The sequence below is a fragment of the Capsicum annuum genome, chromosome 9, assembly GCF_002878395.1.
Source record: "Capsicum annuum cultivar UCD-10X-F1 chromosome 9, UCD10Xv1.1, whole genome shotgun sequence".
NCBI lineage: Eukaryota > Viridiplantae > Streptophyta > Magnoliopsida > Solanales > Solanaceae > Capsicum > Capsicum annuum.
In genome coordinates, this window is record NC_061119.1 from 102982137 (window position 1) to 103005271 (window position 23135).

The 23135-nt window shown below is 38.7% G+C and overlaps 1 protein-coding gene across 1 annotated transcript in view; it reads left to right on the plus strand.

Annotated features, from left to right (window-relative positions):
• LOC107842396 (putative rRNA methyltransferase YqxC) overlaps nucleotides 1-23135 on the plus strand; it is a gene marked incomplete at its 3' end in the record, with an annotated part of 51975 nt that overhangs the window by 23807 nt on the left and 5033 nt on the right. The window contains 1 exon segment of the mRNA XM_047396928.1: nucleotides 16647-16726. Coding sequence (XP_047252884.1) covers nucleotides 16647-16726 — 80 coding nt within the window.

A 23135-nucleotide genomic window follows, 5' to 3' on the forward strand; every position in this document is an offset into this window, starting at 1 on the left:
CCCCCCCCAGACCCCACTAAGTGGGAATACACTGGGTTTGTTGTTGTTGTTGTTGTTGATCTATGATTCAAGGATTATGAAAAATTATGTTGAAGCTTTAGCTTAGTCTGATATCTCTCATCTCCCTTCTATAGTTTTGTATCTCATCCCCTTCTATATTATTTTCTTTCCTGTAATTCTCTTCTTAGTTTGTTACTTTGTTGTTTGGATTCTAAGTGTAACTTGTAATCAGTGATTATAAATACATTTTGGGTTTCTGTTAAAAAAATTCGGGCATGTCATGTCTAATCATCTCTCTACAATACTTCTTCGGCCTACCTTCCCCTCGTTAGGCCCACCATAGCTAACCTCTCATATTTTCTTGTTGGGACATCTATGCATCTCCTCTTCACATACCCAAACCATCTCAATCTTGCTTCTCTCATTTTTCCACCATAGAGGCCACTTTTATGTTGTCCCAAATATCTTTATCCCTAATCCTATCTCGCATAGTATGTCCGCACATCTATCTTAACATCCTCATATCTGCTGTTACGTCCATCTTCTGGACATGCGAATTCTTGACTGGCCAACTAAGTTGCGAACTCTTCACATTTGATGTTGACCTGTGTCAGATTCTCCAATAATTCACTATTTAGAGAACTCAACACTCATCTGTTGGCATTTTTGAAGAGTCCGAGCAACATAGTCGACCAACACTTTACCCCGCACAACATAGCTAGTCTAACAACCACTTTATAAAACTTACCTTTTAAGTCATGGTGGTACATTCTTATCACACTAGACATCGGATGTGCGCCCTATTTCATCCACCTGCACTCTAATACAATGGGTGACATCCTTTTTGATTTTATTATTTCCTTGGATGATAGACCCAAGATATTTGAAACTTACTCTCCTGGGGACGACTTGAGTATCGATCCTTACTTCCACATTTTCCTTGTGGGTAACATATATGAACTTGCACTTTAAATATTCTTAGTCTTTTTCAACCTAGGCTTTTAGACTCTAGGGTTTGTCTCCAAATCTCTCGCTTATCGTCAACCCTATTGCAGGTCTAATCAATCAATACTATGTCATCTAGAAATCACATACACCATGACAACTCCCCTCGGATATCCTCGTTACTAAATCCATTACTAAGGCAAATAAAAATGGTCTTACCGTTGATCCTTAATGCAGCCCTATCACGAGCAGGAAGGGCTTTGAGTCACCTCCCACTGTCCTCACCCGTGTCTGGAGTCCATCATCTATGTCCTTAATTGCCCTAATGTAAGCTACACATACTCCTTTTGCTTCCACAAATTTCCTTAAAAACCTCTAGGGACTTTGTCGGGTAGTTTTTCTAGGTCAATGAAATTCATATGTATGTCTCTCTTTTTCTCCTTATACTACTCTCTAGGGGTGTTAAATGGGCGGATTGAGTTGAGATTGAAAATATTAAATGGGTTGAATTGGATATTGGGTTATAGGTCATGACCCGCCCAAAGTCACTTTGGGTTGAAATGAGTAAAAATCGGGTTGGGTCTTGACCTGTCCAATTTGACTCGCTTAGTTTAAAAAATATTAACATATTGATATTTACCCTTTGTAAACCCAACTCAAGAAAATAAATTTAGATAGAGTTGGGAAGTTAGGTGGGTGGGTACAGAGTAGGGGTGGGGGTGGGGTAAGGATTTTTTTAAAAATAAAAATTCATTTTTTGGGGAGGGATGTGGGGTAGGGGGCCGAGGGTTAGGATGGGGTTGAGGTAAGAATTTTTGTAAAAATAGAAATAATTTTTTTTTTTGAAAAAAAACTTTTTTGGGAAAGGGGTATGCCATGGGGGTGGGTGATGGAGGTGGGGTAAGAATTTTTTAATTTTTTTTTTAAATTAGGCGCGGTGTAGGGATTGGGGGTGTGGGGTGTAGGGGGTAGGGAATGGATGGGGGTTGAGCAAAATTTTTTTTTTTAAAGAAAAAAGAAATTCAAGTTTTTTAAAAAACAATTTTTTGGGGGAATGGGTTATTGTCGTATAGGGGGGTAGGGGGAGATGGAGAATGGGGTAAGATTTTTTTTTTATAAAATAAATTATTTATTTATTTTTAAAAAATATTTCTAAAGAAATATCTTTTTTGGGAGGGGTAGGGGATGCAGTGAAAGGGGAGGGTAGGATTTTTTTTTTGAACATTTTAAAAAAAAATTAAGGAGGAAGGTAGGATTTTAATTGTGAGGTAAGGAAAGATTTTTAATTTTTTTTAAAAAAATTAAAAGAATTAAGTTTTTGGGGTGGAGGTGGGTGTGGGGGTGGGGGTTCGGGGTAGGGTGGGTACGAGGATGAGGTGGGATGGGGGCAAAAAAGAAATTATATAAAACTTTTTTAAGAAATAAAAATGATATATTTAATGGAGGTGGGGTGGGGGTGGGGGTGGGGTAAGCTGGGGTTGGGGTGAGTTGTTGGTGCAGTGAAGTGGGTCATTTTTAGAATGGGAGGACACATTGTTGCTTGTTTTTCCTAATTTCATTAAGAAAATTATTTTTCTATTAAACGGGTTGAAGTGGAGATTGAATTGGGCTCATTTGAACCCAATTTAAAAATGGATTAAGACTTAATGGGTTGGGATTTACCCAATAGTAAATTTTCTTGAGCCCAACCCATTAAATATTGGGCGGGTTGGGCAGGTCAGCTCAATTTGGTTTCATTTGGACACCTCTACTGCTCTCTAACAATGAATAACATTTCAATAATTTGTAACTAGAAAATTCATACTTTAATCGTGACCATAGTAAAATGATGTTTTGCAAAGAGTGTGCGAATTGTTTCAATTGAACGACTAAGTCCAATCCCGTGGTGTGTATGCATGTTGCAAAATATTCAATTTTAATCGGTGTTTATAGTAAAGTAATTTCTGCCATGCGTGTCACAAAATCGATACAGAATTTGTTAAACTCAAAAGCATTATGTGATTTGTTTTTAAAGCTATCCCCCATAAGTTTTGGTATGCTAGCGTTCAAGTCGCATTGCTCATATGATATAAAGTCGAGTTAAAATTTTATTTCAAAGAATGCACATTTTGGTCAAAAAGTTCGATTAATAATGTAAAATAACTACGCCTTAATTCCGAATAAGTTTGAATCGGCTACATGAATCCTCATTGACCATGTTACTCTATATAAATCATTACATGCTAATACTGCACAAATAAAAATAAGGTTATCTAAAAATAATTACACAAATAAAAATAAGTACTAGAAGTTCTTTATATTTTCTATTCAGGTATTATGTACCGAGGATGTAGATCAAATTATATTTTTCATTGGAAATCTGCAATTTTGTGATGAATATTTTGAGGGTGGCCAACATATCCTAATGCTAAAGAACATAATCTACCAATTTCAAAAATATAAAATAAGTTCTTAGAGGTATAAATCTTTGAAAGGCTAAACAACTCCTAAAAAGCTTATGATATAAAGTAAAAGTGCTAATATGACTGAAACATATTCTCAACTACAAGGTATCACTTATATTAGATCTTATTTCCTTGTGCCCTATCTTTTGCTAAGTCCGCATGGATTCCAAAAGGTTGTAGGTCCTTCGAAACAACTTAGTGATTTTAGGTCTACCTCGTGTCCCTTTAACATGTTCACTCACCATGGTTTCACATCTACAAATTGATGCATCTGAAGGTTGACACAGAAAATGTCCAAATCTTGTCAAGCGATTTTATCTCATTTTCTCCTCGATGTGTGCTACCTGAACCTTGTAAATGTGGTCATTTCTAATCTTGTCTAGTCTTGTATGATCACATATCACATGTCCATCTTCGCATCCACATCTTTGCGACACATATTTAGAGATGTGTTGGGACTCTAGTGGTCCAACATTCACTTCCATATAACATAGCTGATCATGTAACTGTTCTATGGAGCTTTCATTTTGGTAGGCATCCTTCTATCACGTAACACCCTAATAGCATGTCCTCCATTTCAATCATTTGATTTCGATTTTTCTCTTGGAATAAAAAGCCTAGATATCTGAATTGCTTACATTTAGGCATAACAATCCTATCTATTCTCACCTCAGGTTTGCTCTTCTTATGTTGGCTAACTTGTAGTGCATATATTCAATTTTTCTTCTACTTATCCTAAAAGCCTTACTTTCTAGAGTGCTTCTTCATAAATCAATCTTTTGGTTGACACCTTCACCGCCTCATCGGGTTTCGTCAGTTAGAAAATATCGTCAACAAATAACCTATACCATGAGACTTCATCTTTATATTGTGTTGGTTAGCTTATCAATAACACAGGTACACACCTTCACCGCCTCATCGGGTTTCGTCAGTTAGAAAATATCGTCAACAAATAACCTATACCATGAGACTTCATCTTTATATTGTGTTGGTTAGCTTATCAATAACACAGGTACACAATTAAGGGCTCAAAATCAACTCTTAGTGTAAACTCATAGTTATGGGAGTCTTATTTGGTATCTCCTACACTGGTTCTTATACTAGTGAAGATTCTTTATACATGTCACGACTCGAATTAGGGCCTATTCGTGACGGGTATCTCTAGCCCACCGTGAGCCAGAGACCACCCCCTTAGCCTGACATCTAAAACACAATAAAAAAATACAGCAGAAGACAACCAGACATAATGATGAGAAGAATAGATAAATCAAAAGAAAACAAAGAGTCAAAACGAATAACCAACCCACACTCGTCCATAAAAGCCTCGAAAACTAGAATACCAAACTAGGTCGGGACATGCCCCTGGCCATGACAAAGAAAAGTCACAGTTCCCAAAATCTAAAAAAAAACCTAATGAAATAGTAGGGCTCTCCGAAAGATGGAGGCTCACCACTTCACAGCAACTCAACCGACGTACCACACCACCTAACGCTGCACAGGAGTAACGGAAAAACCATCGGACCCTATATCATGAAACGATGCAGCGTCCAGGGATGTTCAGTGGGATAAGCACTGGCATGTAACTCAAGGAAAGTGATAAAATAATGTTATGTCTAAAATCAGTCAGAACCATATGCACACATTTATATATACATATATAGGATGTCGGGATAGGGTAAAGGATCATGACCATGAGAGTTTAAAACCATTAACCTGAATTGTGTAGCTTGGTCCATCCTAAAGGCACCCACGAGCTATATGGGTTCATCTCCCCCTGCTGAAAGGGCCCAGTGCGTGTTAGCCGCACGAACCGAGAAAATCGAAGGAAAGGCTAAAGACACCAAGGCATTGGCCATTCCAAAAATATGTAAGTAGTGTGTACCATGCACACGATCATATAGACTCCCACGCTGACAAACGTGGTTTCCAGTGTTGGTCCCCTCGGGACTTCCACCTTCACGATGAACTACACAATTTCCCTTAAGCCCAAATCAAAATAGTTTACACATAGACCCAACCATTAAACCAAGGAGTCATTTATTAATGCATTTACCTACATGATATCGTCATATCAATATGCTTGCAAGCGCATTCAATTATGGCAAATCAATCCAAACAATCATTAGACTCTTACGTTCCATTTAAGAATCCAAACCATTGTGACTAAGGCATTCCAAAATGACTTTTCATTATCCTTTTATCCATTAATGCAATGCAAAGTTCATAAGTAGGCTGAATTATGCAAGTTCTATATTCAAAACCAAAGTTATAAAGGTGGGTTGAGGTTAATGCCATTACCAATTCAAAAATCCATCAATTTGGGGAAATCCATGTTTCCCCATTCCAATCTCCATAATGCACTCATTCAACCCCAAAACCATTAATCAAAGTATAAATATTATATTTAAATCATGGGGAAAACAATTCAAGTAGAAACCAGTCAAAAGTCCTTAACCCAATTTCAAACCCCACAATTAAATCACATGAATGTTGAATCAATTTATGTCATAATATAAAATACGAGTTTAGGGATGAGAGACATGCCTAAAATGCACAAGAAATTGAAAGAAAATCCGAAGTTTGGAGCCTAGATGTTGAATCCCTTGTAAAACCCTACTGTTCTTGCCTTGAGAGTTGAAAAGGAGGAAGTAGTGTTTTGATTTTTGATAACTAATGTAAAAGGGGCCTTTAGAGTGTTTTTAAATCGTGAGGTAAAGTGTAAATGGAGGAAAAGACCAAAATGACCCCAATTAAAACGTGCAGGAAAAATAAGGGCCAGTCGTCACGAGTTAGGTAACGGCTCGTGAGGTCTGGCCATGAGTCATTACCTGGGGATCAGAATCCTGGTAACCCATTGTTATACAACGAGTCTCACATAACGACTCGTTGTTTGCCGTCACGACTCGTGACGTCGACTCGTGATCAGAGCAGAACTCCCGGGCGACCTCGCTGTTGAGACAACGAGTCTTCCTAACAACTCGTTATGTGACCTCACAACTCGTTAACTTGACCGTTACCACTGACAGTGTTGACATTATTTCAGAAACTAGGCTACTCCAATTACTCAACTCTTGGAGGGTCTAAAGCTCAAGAACTTGGGGTGTCACAATACATGTCCTTTATTGCATTTGTATTGTTATTATGAATCCCATTCTTCTCCAACACCCACCAAAGGGCCTTTTTAGGTACACTATTATATGCTTTCTTTAGGCCAGTGAACACTATGCACAGATCTTTTTTCCTCCCTCGATAAACTTTTATCGATTTCCTTAGCAAAATACAGCCTCTTTTGTAGATCTACTAGGCGGAAATCAAAACTGGTTCTTTGTCACTCTTGTAGTATGCTGAAGGATACACTTTATCCCTCTTTTAAGAGTTTCATTGTATGACTATTGACTCATAAGTTCAAAGCCACAATAGTTTGCACATCTTTGACTGACTACTTTGCTTTTATAAATTGGAATTGTACTCTTTCTCCTGTTATCAGGTACTACCACTTGTCAATATATCACAAGGTAGCGTGGTAAGCTATCATACTCCAACCTCTCCGAGCCACTTCCAAACCCCTATGGGGATACCATCTGGACCATTTGCTTTTCTAGTTCTCATTTTTTTCATGGCATCTTGTACATTTGCCGGCCTAATTATTTTTGATGAAATAAGGGTATCTCATTCACAAAAGGGCATTAAGATCATACATAGTCACAGGAAAAAGTATTAACAAAATAAAAGAGAAGTAGCCCCTTTTACAAGTCTATCTAAGACAAGGGAGCTAACAAAATCCAAAAATTGGTCAGTGCTAATTAGAGTGGCTAACTTAGTCCAGAAAAAAAGATTGTGTAAGCAATTAGCTTTGAGAAGTAGTTTGGAGTTGAGGTCCATCAAAACATCTCCTATTCCTTTCATTCCATATACTCCAAAAGATTGCTGCAGGGTTCATCGTCCAGATTTATTTTTATGGTTTTATCAACTCTCCCCATGCTCCAACTCATTTGTGGCTCTTTCATATTCTGTGGCATGACCCTTTTCAAACCAAAAATACAGTAGAAAATATCCCATAGATCAGTGGCACCTGGGCAGTGTAAAAACAGGTTGTTAACAGTTTCCAGACTGTTCAAACAAAGTATGTTCCTGTTGACCAGGTGAATCCTCTCTTGTTGAGGTTATCCAGAGTTAAATAGGCTTCATTAAGGGCAATCCAGTTGAAGCAAATGACTTTGGGAGGTAGCTTGGTCATCCATATCAACTTCCACGGTCAGTTGTACATTACCTGATTCCGTGTGCTAATCTGTCTGTAGCAATCTTTCACGGTAAATCTTTCCTTATCTCCCCAACAAATAGTGTCTGATTTGCTCACATCAATATTGACCGCTTCCACTCTTGCTGGTCAATCTAGCAAACTTTACAGCTCCCAGCCTTGCACCACACTTCTCAGGTGGATGATGTCCCAGGCATTGCAATTCCTGTTCTGTGCTGTGGCTGGATGCTCCTCCATGGTTGATGTGTTATTGAGCCATTTGTCTTCCGAAAAATTGATTTCAACTCCATTGCCCGGTTTGAAATGAGTTATCTGCAATAACTCATTACGTACAAATGAACTTCCAGTGCCATACTCCATAAGGTGCATTAGAGCATTTTGTGCTCCATCCATCTTTTTCTCCATGCTTGGCCTTCGCCACTTCTTTCCATGGGCTTGCTTCCTCTTGTGTTATGCTTCCAGAGCCACTTTAATAGAAGGCTTTTGCTGTGTGAAGCTAAATCTCTGATTCCTAGACCTCCATTTGTTTTTGTTTGTGTGACCTCCCAATTAATTGAATGGAATTTGTGCGAGTTGTTGTTCCCTTCACAAAGAAAATCCCGCCTACCAGGAAGCTAACCTCTTTTCGGATCTACGAATAACATCATTCCACGCCACACAATCCTTGAATTTTGTGCAATACAAGGTGGGGTGTGACTCAATACTGTGGCCCAGAATGATACGAGTCAATCAGCACTCATAGTTTTTGATGACGTCCTTGGAGGCCAACACATAAAGACTCAAGTCTTGGTCGCCTCGAGGATACAAGAGCATGCATATAGAGACCGTGATGGGCACTTGATGGAGCAATGCCGAGTGTGGAAGGTTGCTTGGAGCACTAAGGATTTGAGGACACGGTTTTTGGAGCTTGAAGAAGGCACCTTTGGAGTGTTAGGACTCAATGTGAGAAGTCCTCAACACACCATGGCTGCACCTCATTAAGGGTGTTTTGTTTCATCTTGCCTTCCAACACACCAAGGCCACCCCTTTGTCATTAAGGGTGTCTTGGTCATTTTTCCATGTAATAAGCTAGGCTATATATAGTTCCTTATTAGATTTTTTCTCTTTAGTTGTTATTGATGTAAGATTTGAAACATGGTAACACCTTTAGTTTTAGGGCTTGGAATAGCCACCAAATTGAAATGAGGGCAACAAGTGTGGATATCACTTGTGTTGCAATGTTGGCTTGATACGTTGGTGTTTAGAGGAGGTAAAGTTCCTTTTATGTCAATATAGGAGTTAGGTGTTTGTTGTTTAGGTGTTTGTTGTTTGTAGTGTTAAGGGTCCAAGAGTCCACCAAATTCTTGGGTTCTTAAGATTATACCATCACTTGTCTAACTAACTATCCCTTTTGTTTATGTTGTAATCGTGTAGTTCATGTTCTTGAAATCTTATCCGTATAATATTGTTGTTCTCATCTTATTGTTCTTCATCTTGTTGTGATAATATAGTTTGGGTGTTGGCTGTTTTGGTGTGATAAACACCCTTGTTTATCTCGTTTGTTGGTTGTTCTTGAAACCGAGAGTTATTCTCTTTTGTCTCTCGGTTTTGTAGTGTGTTTTGTGGACTGTTTGGGGCGTTTTTGGTGCCATCCAAGTTTGTATGGTATCATTTGGTATCAGAGCTTGTGGTTGATTTTGTTCCAACAAAATCAATCTTGGGCTTGGTAGTTGAAAAATACAAAAAACAAAAAAATTGTTGAAATTTGAAAATTCAAGAAAAAAAAAGGTAAATCTGTCCATTTTGTTCTTGGTCGAGAAAAATGTGTTGTATTGTTGTTTTGGTCGAAATTGGTTGTAGATCTACAAAAGATTTTACTTGTTTAGTTTGTTTCTTGTGTTGGTCTCTTCCTCATCAACACAAAAATTGTCTAAATCTAAAGTTGAGCTTAATAAGAAGAGACTTCTTGTTGTGAAAACTTGAAGTGGCCGTGAGTTTGACTTGTGTTGTATGTTGGAGTGCCATTGTGGTGCATTATTGTTTTGTTCTTGAAGTTGTTGATGTTGTGTTCATCTTAAAAGTTTCTCTTCATCCTATGTCTTAAAAGAACAATAGATCCAAAAATATTTTAAGACAAAATTGAAAAGTTGTTTGTGAGAAGACTTGCCAACATCACCTTTTTAGACTTGACAACCACTTTTCCTTAAAACAAGGAACCTTGTCTTGTGGAACTAGTAAGGTCAAACATCACCTTTTGAGTTCGAAAAAGTTACAAGACTTTATGTTTTCCTCCCAATAACAAGTCATCCATTACAAATGATATAAAAGGGACCAAGACTTCAAGTTGATGAACATATGTGGACCCGCGACCAATGACATGCTGCCACATCACCCTAGTTACTGTTCACATGATAATTAAGCTCAAATTTGGATGTTCTAGTTTCTAATTGTTGATTCTTGGTTTCATTAGTTGATCCTAGAACTAATTAACAAACTAGTAAACTCCTATTAGCTTGTCAATTAGTCCTTTGCATCCATTATTCATATTTACGTTTCTTTTGTGCTTTTGTCGTTTTTATAAATCGTAGTACTTCTTGGTTCAAGTTCGAACATAATTTCCTTGAGTCTTCAAACAAAGAATCCATTCCGACCAAGGAGTAGACCCACCCCTCGACTCATCACGAACTACAAACCGACTTGCAATATTTGTGAATCCAAGTGTGAGACGATCAAGTGTGTGAGAGTGTGGTGAGGTTGTTTCAAACTAACTTGTGTTTTGCTTAGTAGGTTTGTTCTTTTCTTTTCTCCTTTTTAGGTGCAATTACAATGGAACCCGCGGCTGCAAGTGCTATTTTGGCTAAACTTGAAGCCATTACCCGTCAATGGGAAGTGATAAATGAAAGGTTGGATCATATGGGAGTTCCAAAAGGAAGCAAGTGGGCTGCCCAGACACACGTCAAGATGAAGACTGTAGCTCATGTGAGCTAGTGAGCTACAAGGTAAAAATGCTATCCCCTACACTCCTATGAACGTAGTTGTGGTTTTGCCCAGTGTAGGAGTGCATGAGTTTCATTTTGTGATACTCTTGATATTGGTAGGTCGCACGAGGACCAAACTCTTGTTGTAGGTATGCAAGCACTAGTTGATCCTTTAGATGAAGAAATTGATTCTCCTCGTGAGAATGATTTGTGTCCATCTAGTGCTAGCACATACAACTTGACTAAGGTTCCATTACCAAGTGACGAGAGTATTCACACATTAGTTGATGCTTGTGAAAAACAAGGTGAGTCTACATTGGTATGTGAATTGCCAACAACTAGTGAGGGTGAGCAAAATGATCAACCGGGCGTAGATGATCTTGATTTGCTTGAATGTTTAGAAAACTCGAGTTGTGATTGTACATGTGAAGACGATTTTGATTGTGGTCCTTTGGCTGCCCATGATGGTTTGTATGTATGTGAGGACTACTCTTGTGAAAGAGAAGGTGATATGTGCTTAGAAATGCCATCTACTTCTTCTTTATGTGTTTCTTATGTTGGACATATTCCTAGTGGAGATTTTGAAACTAGTAGTAAGTGCATGCATGAGAACCCTTTATTTGAAGTTGACTTATAGAACACCTTTTTCAATCCTCTTTTTATTCATGATATTTCCAATGGTGATAAAGAGGGCTTGCTTAATTTCGAGGATGACACCCTAGGGGAAAGTGAGAGTGGCCGAGACCTAAACCCATGGTTACGTCTCCCATTTGACCCCGGTAACTTCTTAGGGTGTGAAGGAAAGATAGTTATTGGTAGGCCCACTTGCTTTAGTGACATTGCTATATGTGTTGTGTGGACTTAACTTTCAATTAGAGCACCACCCTTTGATGGTGATTCCTTTCGCCCACTCCTTTGTAACATTTTTGCTAAGTTCCTCGTGATTACAACAAAGGATGTGTGGTTATACCTTAAGTGTGTACCTCCTTGGCATGTTGATGTTTATTATGCTAACTCTAAACCTCATGTCATGAGGATGTGGTGCTTGGTTGTCTTTTCTTTGTGCTTGCAAGGTTTGGATTCGAGGTCGGATCCTTTTCAAAAAGGGGAGGATGATACGAGTCAATCAGCACTCATAGTTTTTGATGACGTCCTTGGAGGCCAACACATAAAGACTCAAGTCTTGGTCGCCTCGAGGATACAAGAGCATGCATGTAGAGACCGTGATGGGCACTTGATGGAGTAATCCCGAGTGTGGAAGGTTGCTTGGAGCACTGACTCGAGGACTCACGGTTTTTGGAACTTGAAGAAGGCACCTTTGGAGTGTTAGGACTCAATGTGAGAAGTCCTCAACACACTATGGCTGCACCTCATTAAGGGTGTTTTGGCCATTTCATCTTGCCTTTCAACACACCAAGGCCACCCCTTTGTCATTAAGGGTGTCTTGGTCATTTTGCCATGTAATAAGCTAGGCTATATATAGTTCCTTATTAGGTCTTTTCTCTTTAGTTGTTTATTGATGTAAGATTTGAAACATGGTAACACCTTTAGTTTTAGGGCTTGGAATAGCCACCAAATTGAAATGAGGGCAACAAGTGTGGATATCACTTGTGTTGCAATGTTGGCTTGATACGTTGGTGTTTAGAGGAGGTAAAGTTCCTCTTATGTCAACGTAGGAGTTAGGTGTTTGTTGTGTGTAGTATTAAGGGTCCAAGAGTCCACCAAATTCGTGGGTTCTTAAGATTATACCATCACTTGTCTAACTAACTATCCCTTTTGTTTATGTTGTAATCGTGTAGTTCATGTTCTTGTAATCTTATCCGTGTCATATTGTTGTTCTCATCTTATTGTTCTTCATCTTGTTATGATGATATAGTTTGGGTGTTGGCTGTTTTGGTGTGATAAACACCCTTGTTTATCTTGTTTGTAAGTTGTTCTTTAAACCGAAAGTTATTCTCTTTTGGCTCTCGGTTTTGTAGTGTGTTTTGTGGACTGTTTGGGGCGTTTTTGGTGCCATCCAAGTTTGTCTGATATAGCTCTTGGCATTGTTACCTGTTTGATTGCTTTGAACCTTTCATCCCACTCTGTAGACACGAAAAACATGTCAATCCTGGAGACCTGCAAGTTTTCCTCCTCACATAGGTAAATTAAGCCCAGATAAGCTTCATCAATAGAACTTCATTTCTTTTTTGAAGGCACTTACAATAGATGTCCTTTCTTCTGCCTGGGATTGTTACACTTTTAGCTGCTGCAGTAGCTGATCACTTTACTGAAGCTTGTATTGATGTTCCTCAAATAGAGGTCTAAGCTCTTTTTGTATGTAATTTGTTGATATATTAAGGACATGTACGATGGAGGGAAGACCAGGGTAAGGACGGCGGGAGGAGACTCAGAGCATTTTTTGGTTGAGATAGGGTTGCATCAGGGATCGACTCTTAGTCCATTCCTTTTTGTGTTAGTGATGGACGTGTTGACACGGAGTATTCAAGGCGAGGTGCCTTGGTGTATGTTATTTGCTGATGATGTAGTGCTAATTGATGAGACGCGGGGGTGTGTGAATGAAAAATTAGAGGTTTGGCGGTAAACCCTTGAGTCATAGGGGTTCAAGTTGAGTAGGTCCAAGATGGAGTATTTGGAATGCAAGTTTAGTGACTTGAGGCAGGAGGACGAAGTGGTGGTGAGGTTGGATTCCCAGGATGTTTGTAAAAAGGATAGCTTTAAGTATCTTGGGTCTGTAATTCAGGAGAATGGTGAGATTGATGAGGATGTCGCTAAACGCATTGGAGCAGGTTGGATGAAGTGGAGGCTCGCCTCGGGAGTGTTGTGCGATAAGAAGGTGTCCCTTAGGCTTAAAGGCAAATTCTTTAGAGTGGCAGTCCGTCCGGCCATGTTGTATGGAGCGGAGTGTTGGCCAGTCAAGCACTCCCACATCCAAAAATTGAAAGTGGCGGAAATGAGGATGTTGCGTTGGATGTGTGGGCTTACTAGAGGGGACAGAGTTAGGAATGAGATTATTCGGAAGAAGGTGGGAGTGGCTTCGGTGGAGGACAAGATGCAGGAAGGAAGACTGAGATGGTTTGAGCATGTGATGAGGAGGGACGCGGATGCCCCAGTTCGCAGGTGGGAGAGGCTAACGTTGGATGGCTTTAGGAGGAGTAGAGGTAGGCCGAAGAAATACTGGAGAGAGGTGATTAGACACGATATGGAGCAGCTGCAACTTTCTGAGGACATGACCCTAGATAGGAAGGTGTGGAGGTCGCGGATAAGGGTAGTAGGCTAGTGTAAGTGTGAGGGTTGTAGCAAGCAGTTAGGAGAGATCTTGTGTAGTTGGGTTAGGAATCCTAGGACTGTGTGCATAGGGGTCTGTGGGTTGTGAGTAGGGGTGTACAAACTGAAACGTTAAGTCAAACCAAACCGAGGAAAAAAACCGACTTATGGTTTGGTTTGGTGTTCAAAAAAAAAAACCGATCATTCTTGGTTTGGTTTGGTATTAGCAAAAATAAAATCAAACCGAACCTAAATCGAACCGACATAATACATATATAATTTTAATTTTTTATACGTAAAAAAATATTACTTATAATCTACTTTCTAATTACTTTTATAACTTTTTTATATTCAGAAAATAGATATATATTCTTGGGCCTTTAATTATAATATTTTGGGAAAAGGACATGAACTGACCATTTTAAAAAGAAATGACTCACACTATGAAAATATGGACAATTGGAGCCAGTCGACCTAATTTATTTCCTTTTTTTAGCCACTTGGCCCAAAACCACTCTCCTTACACAATTACGGAATTTAAATGCTCTTTATAGTTGTTACTCTTAAATCACTTTTCTTTTCTAAATATACTTTGTCAAATCTTCTTTTTTTTCTCCTCTATTATGCATCGATCAATCTATTGTATTTTATGATCAATATCAAAAATTGATTTGTTGTTTCTTGCATTGGAGCATTGAAAACTATGGACATGAAGCAAAAAATAGGAAATAAAGGAAAGTTAAAATTAACGGATAAAGTGATCAATTTTGACCTCAAATTTGTTGTTAATGATGATTATTTTACAGAATCATTACATACAGGTTTGTACTTGAAGCAATGTCATAGTTCTTTAAACTTGAAGAAGTAAAAAATAAAATAATGAGGTTACAAGGTAAGAGAAAAGTCATGTCTTGGTCCATGTTCTTCTCAGAGGCTGATTCAATCACGGTGAGTCGGAGATATTCTCCTTAAAGGCTGACTCAATCACGGTGAGTCGGAGATGTTTTGATGCATGTAAAGATAAAAAAAAGAATATGCCAATAGATACTCTTTTATACCAGATTGATACACATTTTTTAAAAGAGAGAAGGGAACCTTTGCATGCACATACAGTCTCTATACCCAATTGATACTCTTTTATACTAGTTTGATACACTTTTATACCACATTGATACACTTTTTTTTTTAAAAAAGAAGGGGAACCTATGGATGCATATGCAGTCTTTATACCCATTTAATACATTTTTATGTCACATTGATACACTTTTATACTACATTGATATACTTTTTAAAAAAGGGAGAGAGAATTCTTTGCATGCACATGCAATCCCTATACTCAGTTGATACTCTTTTATACCACATTGATACACTTAAATTCAACATCAGATATTCACTGACCTCCGTATTTTATCATTATTGAAACTAAAATTGAAGTTGAAGCCATTATTTTGTATCAATTTTGAGCAAATTTACAATGGGAAAAAATTATAGGAAGCTAATTGAATGCAGATTTTTGGAGATTTTATACAAAATTTATGGAATAAGAAAGATTAATTGAAGTATCGAAAAAGGTAAAAGAATGGAGGTTTGGGAGTTTGAATGGAAAGGAAATTGTAAATGAAAAGGAAAGAAAGAAAGAGAAAGTTACTTTAACGACATTTTCGATTATGTTTAAGCATATGACAGTGAAGGTTAGCTAGTGAAATTAATTTGTGGCTATTTATAGGGTATTTAATTTTGAGTGCTATTTTTATGATATTATTTTAGTTTTAGATGCTATTGTTGTCCTTTTCCCTAATATTTATCCATTAGTAACAGATTAATACAAAACCCAATATTAATATAAAAACCTATAACTCTTCAAATTGCTTTACTTTACATTTTACTTTCCAAGTTTTCAGAGAGTTCTCATTATTTCCTCATCTTACTTTCATCTTACTTTTCTCATTCTCCTCATTCGTCAAGTTTTGATTTAGGTTTGTTTCTCTTCTTTCTCCAATTCTTCATTCTTCTTTATGCTCGCATTTTATGTGAACGAAACTTTCAGACAAACTATTATGACTAGTGACTTACAAATTGAACCACTGAGTATCCACATAATATTACTTTGAGAAATAGTAGTTTAAACTTCTTAGTAATTTGCCAACTTAATTTTAATTGGAACTACTCTATAACCATTGTTTTTTTTTTTTTAATCTTTTTAGTGAAATCATTTAATTTTTTCTTCAGTCACATTATAATTGTAAAAAAATCGAGAAAAAAACTGAAAAACCGAAAAAAACGAAAAAAACCGATTATAACCGAAATATAAAAACCGATTGTATATTGGTTTGATTTGGTTTGTAGATTTAGAAAACCGACATTGTTGGTTTAGTTATATTTTAATGAAAAACCGAACCAACCCGACCTATGTACACCCCTAGTTGTGAGTGTATGTTACTACTAGGTGGGTGTCCTATTCCCTATTTCTTAGTTTCCTTTTTCTTATTTTGTGTTGCCCTTATTTCTCGTATTTCGTATTTCTTTGATTTCTATTTTATTATTTCTTACTCCTTATTTCTGTAATGTCATCCATCCCCTTGTTTATTATTCTTTATCTTGAGCCGGGGGTCTATCGAAAACAACCTCTGTACTTCTTCGGAGGTAGCGGTACGGACTGCGTACATCTTACCCTCCCCAGACCCCACTTTGTGGGAATACACTGGGTTTTTTGTTGTTGTTGTTTCAGTCCTTTTCCTACCATCATATTGACAAGTGTTTGTATCATTTCATTAGGAAAAGAAGACTGGATGAATTGTGTCTTGAGAGATTTCAGCAATACAGCCGTACATTTATACAGTCATGGATCCTTCAAGGTAGTTGATATTCATCAAGTCTATTTGATACCTCTTTTTTTGATGTCAATGATTGCTGCCGATATGATCACTAGGGCATCTGGATTGCTCAGTAACATTTAGCTTTTGATAATCAAACCTAATTTTGCTATTCTCGTTGCAGAGTAAAGAGACTTCCTATCTGTGTTCTTATAATTTGGTTTGACCTGTTTGGAATAGCATTATTTGGGTAGAGTCTGTGTAACAATAGTCTAGCACTCTGGCTATCATTAGATAGGGCATCATCACACTAGTAGAGGAAGCATTAAAATTTTCTGGATGCAATGTTTCAAGATATATAATTCTCTAACAGCTATCTACACCAATCTTTGAAGAAACATAATTTTGTAACAGATTTCTATCAATTCTATCAGTGGTTGGAATGCTGCCTATATGAGAGGTAGAACATCTAGATTGCTCAAACCTTGAGCTTTTGGTAATCAAAACTGATTATCACTATTCTCATTGCTGAATTGGAATGTTATTCTCAATGGAATGGGGACTATAAGTTACAAGGTAGAATAGCATAACTTGAGTAGAGTTTGTGTAACAAAAGTCAGCACTAGCTATCATTAGAAAGGCTAGTAGAGTAGACACTAAAATTTTCTGGATGCAATGGTTCAAGATATATAATTCTCTAACAGAGCTACACAATGTTTCAAGAAATATAATTTATAACAGATTTCTATCAATTCTATCAGTGCCTGGAGTGCTGTCTTTATGTTAAGTAGAAACATCTGGATTGCTCAAACCCTGAGCTTTTGGTAATCAAACTTGATTTTCACTGTTCTCATTGCTGAGTTATAGGATATTCTCTATGGAATGAGTATGAGTTACAAGGTACAACAGCATTATTTGATACACTTCTCATTGCTGAGTTAGAATGATATTCTCCGTAGAATGAGACTACGAGTTACAAGGTAGAATAGCATTACTTGAGTAGAGTGTGTGTAACAATAGTCTAGCACTCTAGCTATCATTAGAACAGAAATCATCATACTAGTAGAGTAGACAGTAAAATTTTCTGGATGCAATGTTTCAAGATATATAATTCTCGAACAGATATCTACACGCAATGTTTCAAGAAATATAAGTTATCACAGATTTCTATAATTCTATCAGTGGCTGGAGTGCGCCTATATGATAAGTAGAACATCTGGATTGCTCAAACCTTTAGCTTTTGGTAATCGAACCTAATTTTCACTGTTCATATTGCAGAAAAGAGACTTTCCATCTGTGTTCTTATAATTTGGTTTGACCTGTTTAGAGTTAGAATGTAATTCTCTATGGAAGAATGAGACTATGGCTTACAAGATGAATAGCATTTACTTGAGTATAGGCTGTATAACAGTAGTCTAGGTATCATTAAAAAGGACATCATCACACTAGTAGTGTAGAAATGAATTTCAGACAAAATGTTTCAAGAAATATGATACTATAGCAGACATCCATCAATGCTTAATTATATTTTTTGGAGTGTCATTTTTTGTACATCTATGTCAAGTTACTCTTATTGAAGAGTATGCCTTCATTTCTGTGAAGAAATGAAAGTTGGGCTAACTAAACCCAAAACTAGCTCATTAGAGGATGATTGTCCAATATCATATAAAGATACCACAACATATTTACTCAACCAATGTGGGACTTAACATTTCCCACTCACTCAAGACAACTGGAGCGTGGATAATATAACATGGGGCACCACATTGATAAGTGTAATAACGAGGATGAATGATTGATGGATCTGGCTTTGGTTTTGATACCCTGAGAGAAACATAGCACGGAAGAAAGCATGAAGAATATAATCATTAAAGACATAGTATTCGTAAACAAGAGTGTGCTCTTACCTAAAGTTTAAGCTGTTAGAGAGTGTTAAAATGTAAGTAGGAATAGGAATAGTATATAGACCCCTACTTGGAAAAGGAGTCTAGTGTAGTATCTATAAATAGGTCTCAGTGGAATAATTTAGATACATAATTCAATAATATTTTCTTTTTTATTTCTCGCGTGGTATCAAAGCATTGGTGAGAAACTTCAGAGGAAAAAAAAAAGAAATCTCAGTCACTGTGCGTCAATTTCCGGTGACTGGTTTGTGTCATCTTCTGTTTGGTGAGTGTTGTGTGAAAAACCAACACTACACAAGTCTCAGAAATCTCAAGTGACGCAACCCCAACCAGAACTTCCAGAAAATGCCTCATGCGCTCTCAAGCGCCAAAGAAGGTGTGATTTTCTGGTGAGATCTATGTCACGCGCCAGAGATGCCGATCGTTTTGGAGTCGTCCAGATCTGGTACCAGTTCCGATTAGACTCCAGCAACTGTTTCCAGATTTTGGCAGTATTTTTTTGACTTTCAGAGATCTATTTCCGGCGACTTTTTTTTTTCAGTGAGGTCGCCTCTTCATTCTGAGGCTGTTCCTAAAGTAATTTCTTGATTCCGATCAGTTTCCGACAATCAAATCTAATTTTCCGGCGATTGACCACCTGTTTTTCAGATTCCAGCAAAGTACTTCCAAATTTGTTGCTTGATTTAGCCTGTGTGTAAATCTAAACTCTTAATGAGGAGATCAGAAAATCAGATGTCATAGTCCATGAAGAATTGATGAGGGGGAGGTCGTTTTGGAAGATCTCGACCTAGGTGTAGTTAGTGTAAAAGGCTTGGACACACTCGTGACATATACTATTCTCGATTGAAGTGTAATTATTGTAATAGGCTTGGACATACTCGTGACATATGTTATTCTTTGCATGGTCGACCACCTAAAAATGCTCATGTTGCTCAGTCTAACACCACAGATAATCAATGAGTGTGTTTATCTGGGAAGGAATTTAATGAGTATTTTCAATATCGAACAAGTAAGCACATATCTCTACTAGTAGCCTCAATTGCACAAGCTCCTACCTTTGGCTCATGGGTTGTAGACTCCGGCACTGCTGATCATATTTCTGATGATAAATCACTTCTATTAAATATTATTTATTCGCGGTTTCTTCCAATTGTCACTTTAACCGATGGTAACCAAACTAAAGCAAAAGGAGTTGGACAAGCTAGATAGGTCTCATTTGTTTACACTTAATGGAGGTCTGAATTTGAATGGTTCAGACTTCAAACAATCAAGTGCATTTGTTTTTTATTATGATTTTAGCTCTTAATAGGTTTGAATCTCTAAATCATTCAAATCTTGAACTAAGATTTAATATCACTAAGAGGTATTCTTGTGTTGAATGATATTCGCCACCACTCTATCCACAATCACCAGCCATCACCACTACCACTTCTTCCACCACCACCATTGTCAACCACCACCAACCACCTCTAATCACCACCATCAACCGCCACCGCGATCACAACCACCATTGACAACCAATATCGGTATTAACCATTATGGTCAGCCGCTGCCAAACCTACCACCTCCATTATTCTAATTATATTCATCGTCACCGCCACCACAAATGCCAACACTAATTCTAATGCCACTACCATCATCAACCACTACCGACCAATTCCTACTATCGATCAACTCATCTATCACAACTAGCACCATCGCTAACTACCACTAACACATCATAAACCTCCACACATTCTTCAACCACCGCCACCATCATTGTCACCGATATTGTCAGCTCTACCACCACTTCAACCACTACCATCACTATAATCTATCTCAACTAACAACCATCTACACTATCACAGCCAACATCGTCTCCAACTACCACCAACATATCGTCAAACATCATGCATTCATTTTTCAGCCATTGCAATCAATACCTCCAATAACTAATATCAACCAACTTTACATCACAACCACCACCACCACTACCAATCACCACCGTCACAACAGTCACTACAATACCATCTCTACCATAACAACTATCACTGCCAACATTACAAGACACTAATATCAATCATTTCCACCACAACGATTAGTACAAACCATCTCCACTGTTAACAAACATAAATGTAAGGACTGTAAAGTCATCTTGAGTGAGCATCTTTCGACCCAGCACAAGCCTCTGGTGATGGACTTGATAATCAAGAAGAGAAGGGCCGGGAAGGGTTGACCTAGAATTAAGTGGGGAGGCTTGACGTCAGTTAGTGCGCTGGAGATAGGGGAAAAGGTGGCGGGAATGGGGGTGTGGGAGTGCAGGGGAGACGTGGATGTTATGTGGGATAGGGCTGCCAGCTGCATCACGGAGACTGCAAGAGAAGTGTTGGGTGTTTCGAGGGGTCGGGCAGGACGGCATAAGGGGGACTGGTGGTGGAATGAAAAAGTTAAAAAGAAAGTGGAGATTAAGAAGGAGGCGTATGTTAAGTTGATTGAGAGTAATGATGAAGAGGAGAAGCGGGTGAATAGGGAGGTGTACAAAGTAGCAAGGAAGGAGGCTAAGTTAGCAGTTACGGCTGCTAAGACAGCAGCGTTTGAGAGACTGTATGTGGGGTTAGAGGAGAAAGGCGGGAAAAGAGATTGTATAGCTGGCTAAAGATAAGGAGCGGAAGGGTCGTGATCTCGATCAAGTGAAGTACATTAAGGGGGAGGATGGTAGAGTTTTGGTGGAGGATGTTCACATTAAGAAGAGATGGCAGGAGTATTTTCATGGCTTGTTGAACGAGGAGGAGGACAGAAGCATTGAGTTAGGGGAGCTGGAGCACTCGGAGGAAAATCGCGATTTCAGTTACTGTAGACGTTTTAAGGTTGAAGAGGTCAGAGAGGCTATTCGTAGGATGCGGAGGGGTAGGGCGACGGGGCCTGACGAAATTCCGGTGGATTTTTGGAAGTATACTGGTGGAGCAGGCTTAAGGTGGTTGACTAATTTGTTTAACGGCATTTTCAAGACTGCGAAAATGCGTGAGGCTTGGAGATGGAGTACGATAATTCTGTTATATAAAACAAGGGTGGCATTCAGAGTTGCAACAATTATAGGGGTATTAAGCTGTTGAGTCACACTATGAAGATTTGGGAGAGGGTGGTTGAGCGGAGATTGGGGAGGGTCGTGTTCATTTCGGAGAATCGGTTTAGATTTATGCCTGGTCGCTCGACGACAGAGGCAATCCACCTGGTGAGAAGATTGGTAGAGCAGTATAGAGAAAGGAAGGGGGATTTACACATGGTGTTCATCGACCTGGAGAAGGCGTATGACAAAGTCCCTAGGGAGGTTCTTTGGAGATGCTTGGAGGTGAAAGGGGTCCCGACGGCGTACATCAGAGCTATTAAAGACATGTACGATGGAGGGAAGACTCGGGTGAGGACGGCAGGAGGAGACTCAAAACATGTTCCGGTTAAGACACGGTTGCATCAGGGATTGACTCTCAGTTCGTTTCTGTTTGCGCTGGTGATGGACGTGTTAACGCGGAGTATTCAAGATGAGGTGCCTGGGTGTATGTTATTTGCAGATGATGTAGTGCTGATTGATGAGACCCGGGGGAATGAAAAATTAGAGGTTTGGAGGCAAACCCTTGAATCTAAGGGGTTTAGGTTGAGTAGGTCCAAAACGGAGTATATGGAATGCAAGTTTAGTGACTTGAAGCAGGAGGACAGAGTAGTGGTGTGGTTGGATTCCAAGGATGTTTGTAAGAGGGATAGTTTTAAGTATCTTGGGTCTATGTTCAGGGGAATAGCGAGATTGATGAGGATGTCTCTAAATGTATTGGAGCAGGTTGGATGAAGTGGAGGCTCGCCTCGGGAGTGCTGTGTGATAAGAAGGTGCCTTTAAAGCCTAAAGGCAAGTTTTATAGAGTGACAGTCTGTCCGGCCATGCTGTATGGTGCGTTGTGTTTGCCAGTCAAGAACTCCCACATTAAAAAATTGAAGGTAGCGGAACTGAGAATGTTGCGTTGGATGTGTGGACTTACTAGAGGGGATAGAGTTAGGAATGAGATTATCCGGGAGAAGGTGAGAGTGGCTTCGGTGGAAGATAAGATGCGGGAAGGAAGGCTGAGATGGTTTGGGCATGTGATGAGGAGGGGCATGGATGCCCTAGTTCGTAGGTGTGAGAGGCTAGCTTTGGATGGTTTCAAGAGGAGTAGAGGTAGGCCGAAGAAATACTATAGAGAGGTGATTAGACATGACATGGAGCTGTTACAGCTTACTGAGGACATGACCCTAGATAAGAAGGTGTGGAGGTCGCGGATAAGGGTAGAAGGCTAGTGCGTGTGTGGGTTGTAACTAGTAGTTAGGGAGCTCTTGTGTAGCTGGGTTAGTAATCCTAGGACTGTGTCCATTGATAGGAGCCGCTAGTGTATGCTACTACTAGATGTGTGTCCTTTTCCTATTTCTTATTTTCGTATTGCTCTTATTTTCATGTCTCTCTTATTTCTATTTTTATTATTTCTTATTTCTTATTTCGGTTATGCCACCTATTCTCTTTCACGTATTATGATGACCTTGTTAACTTT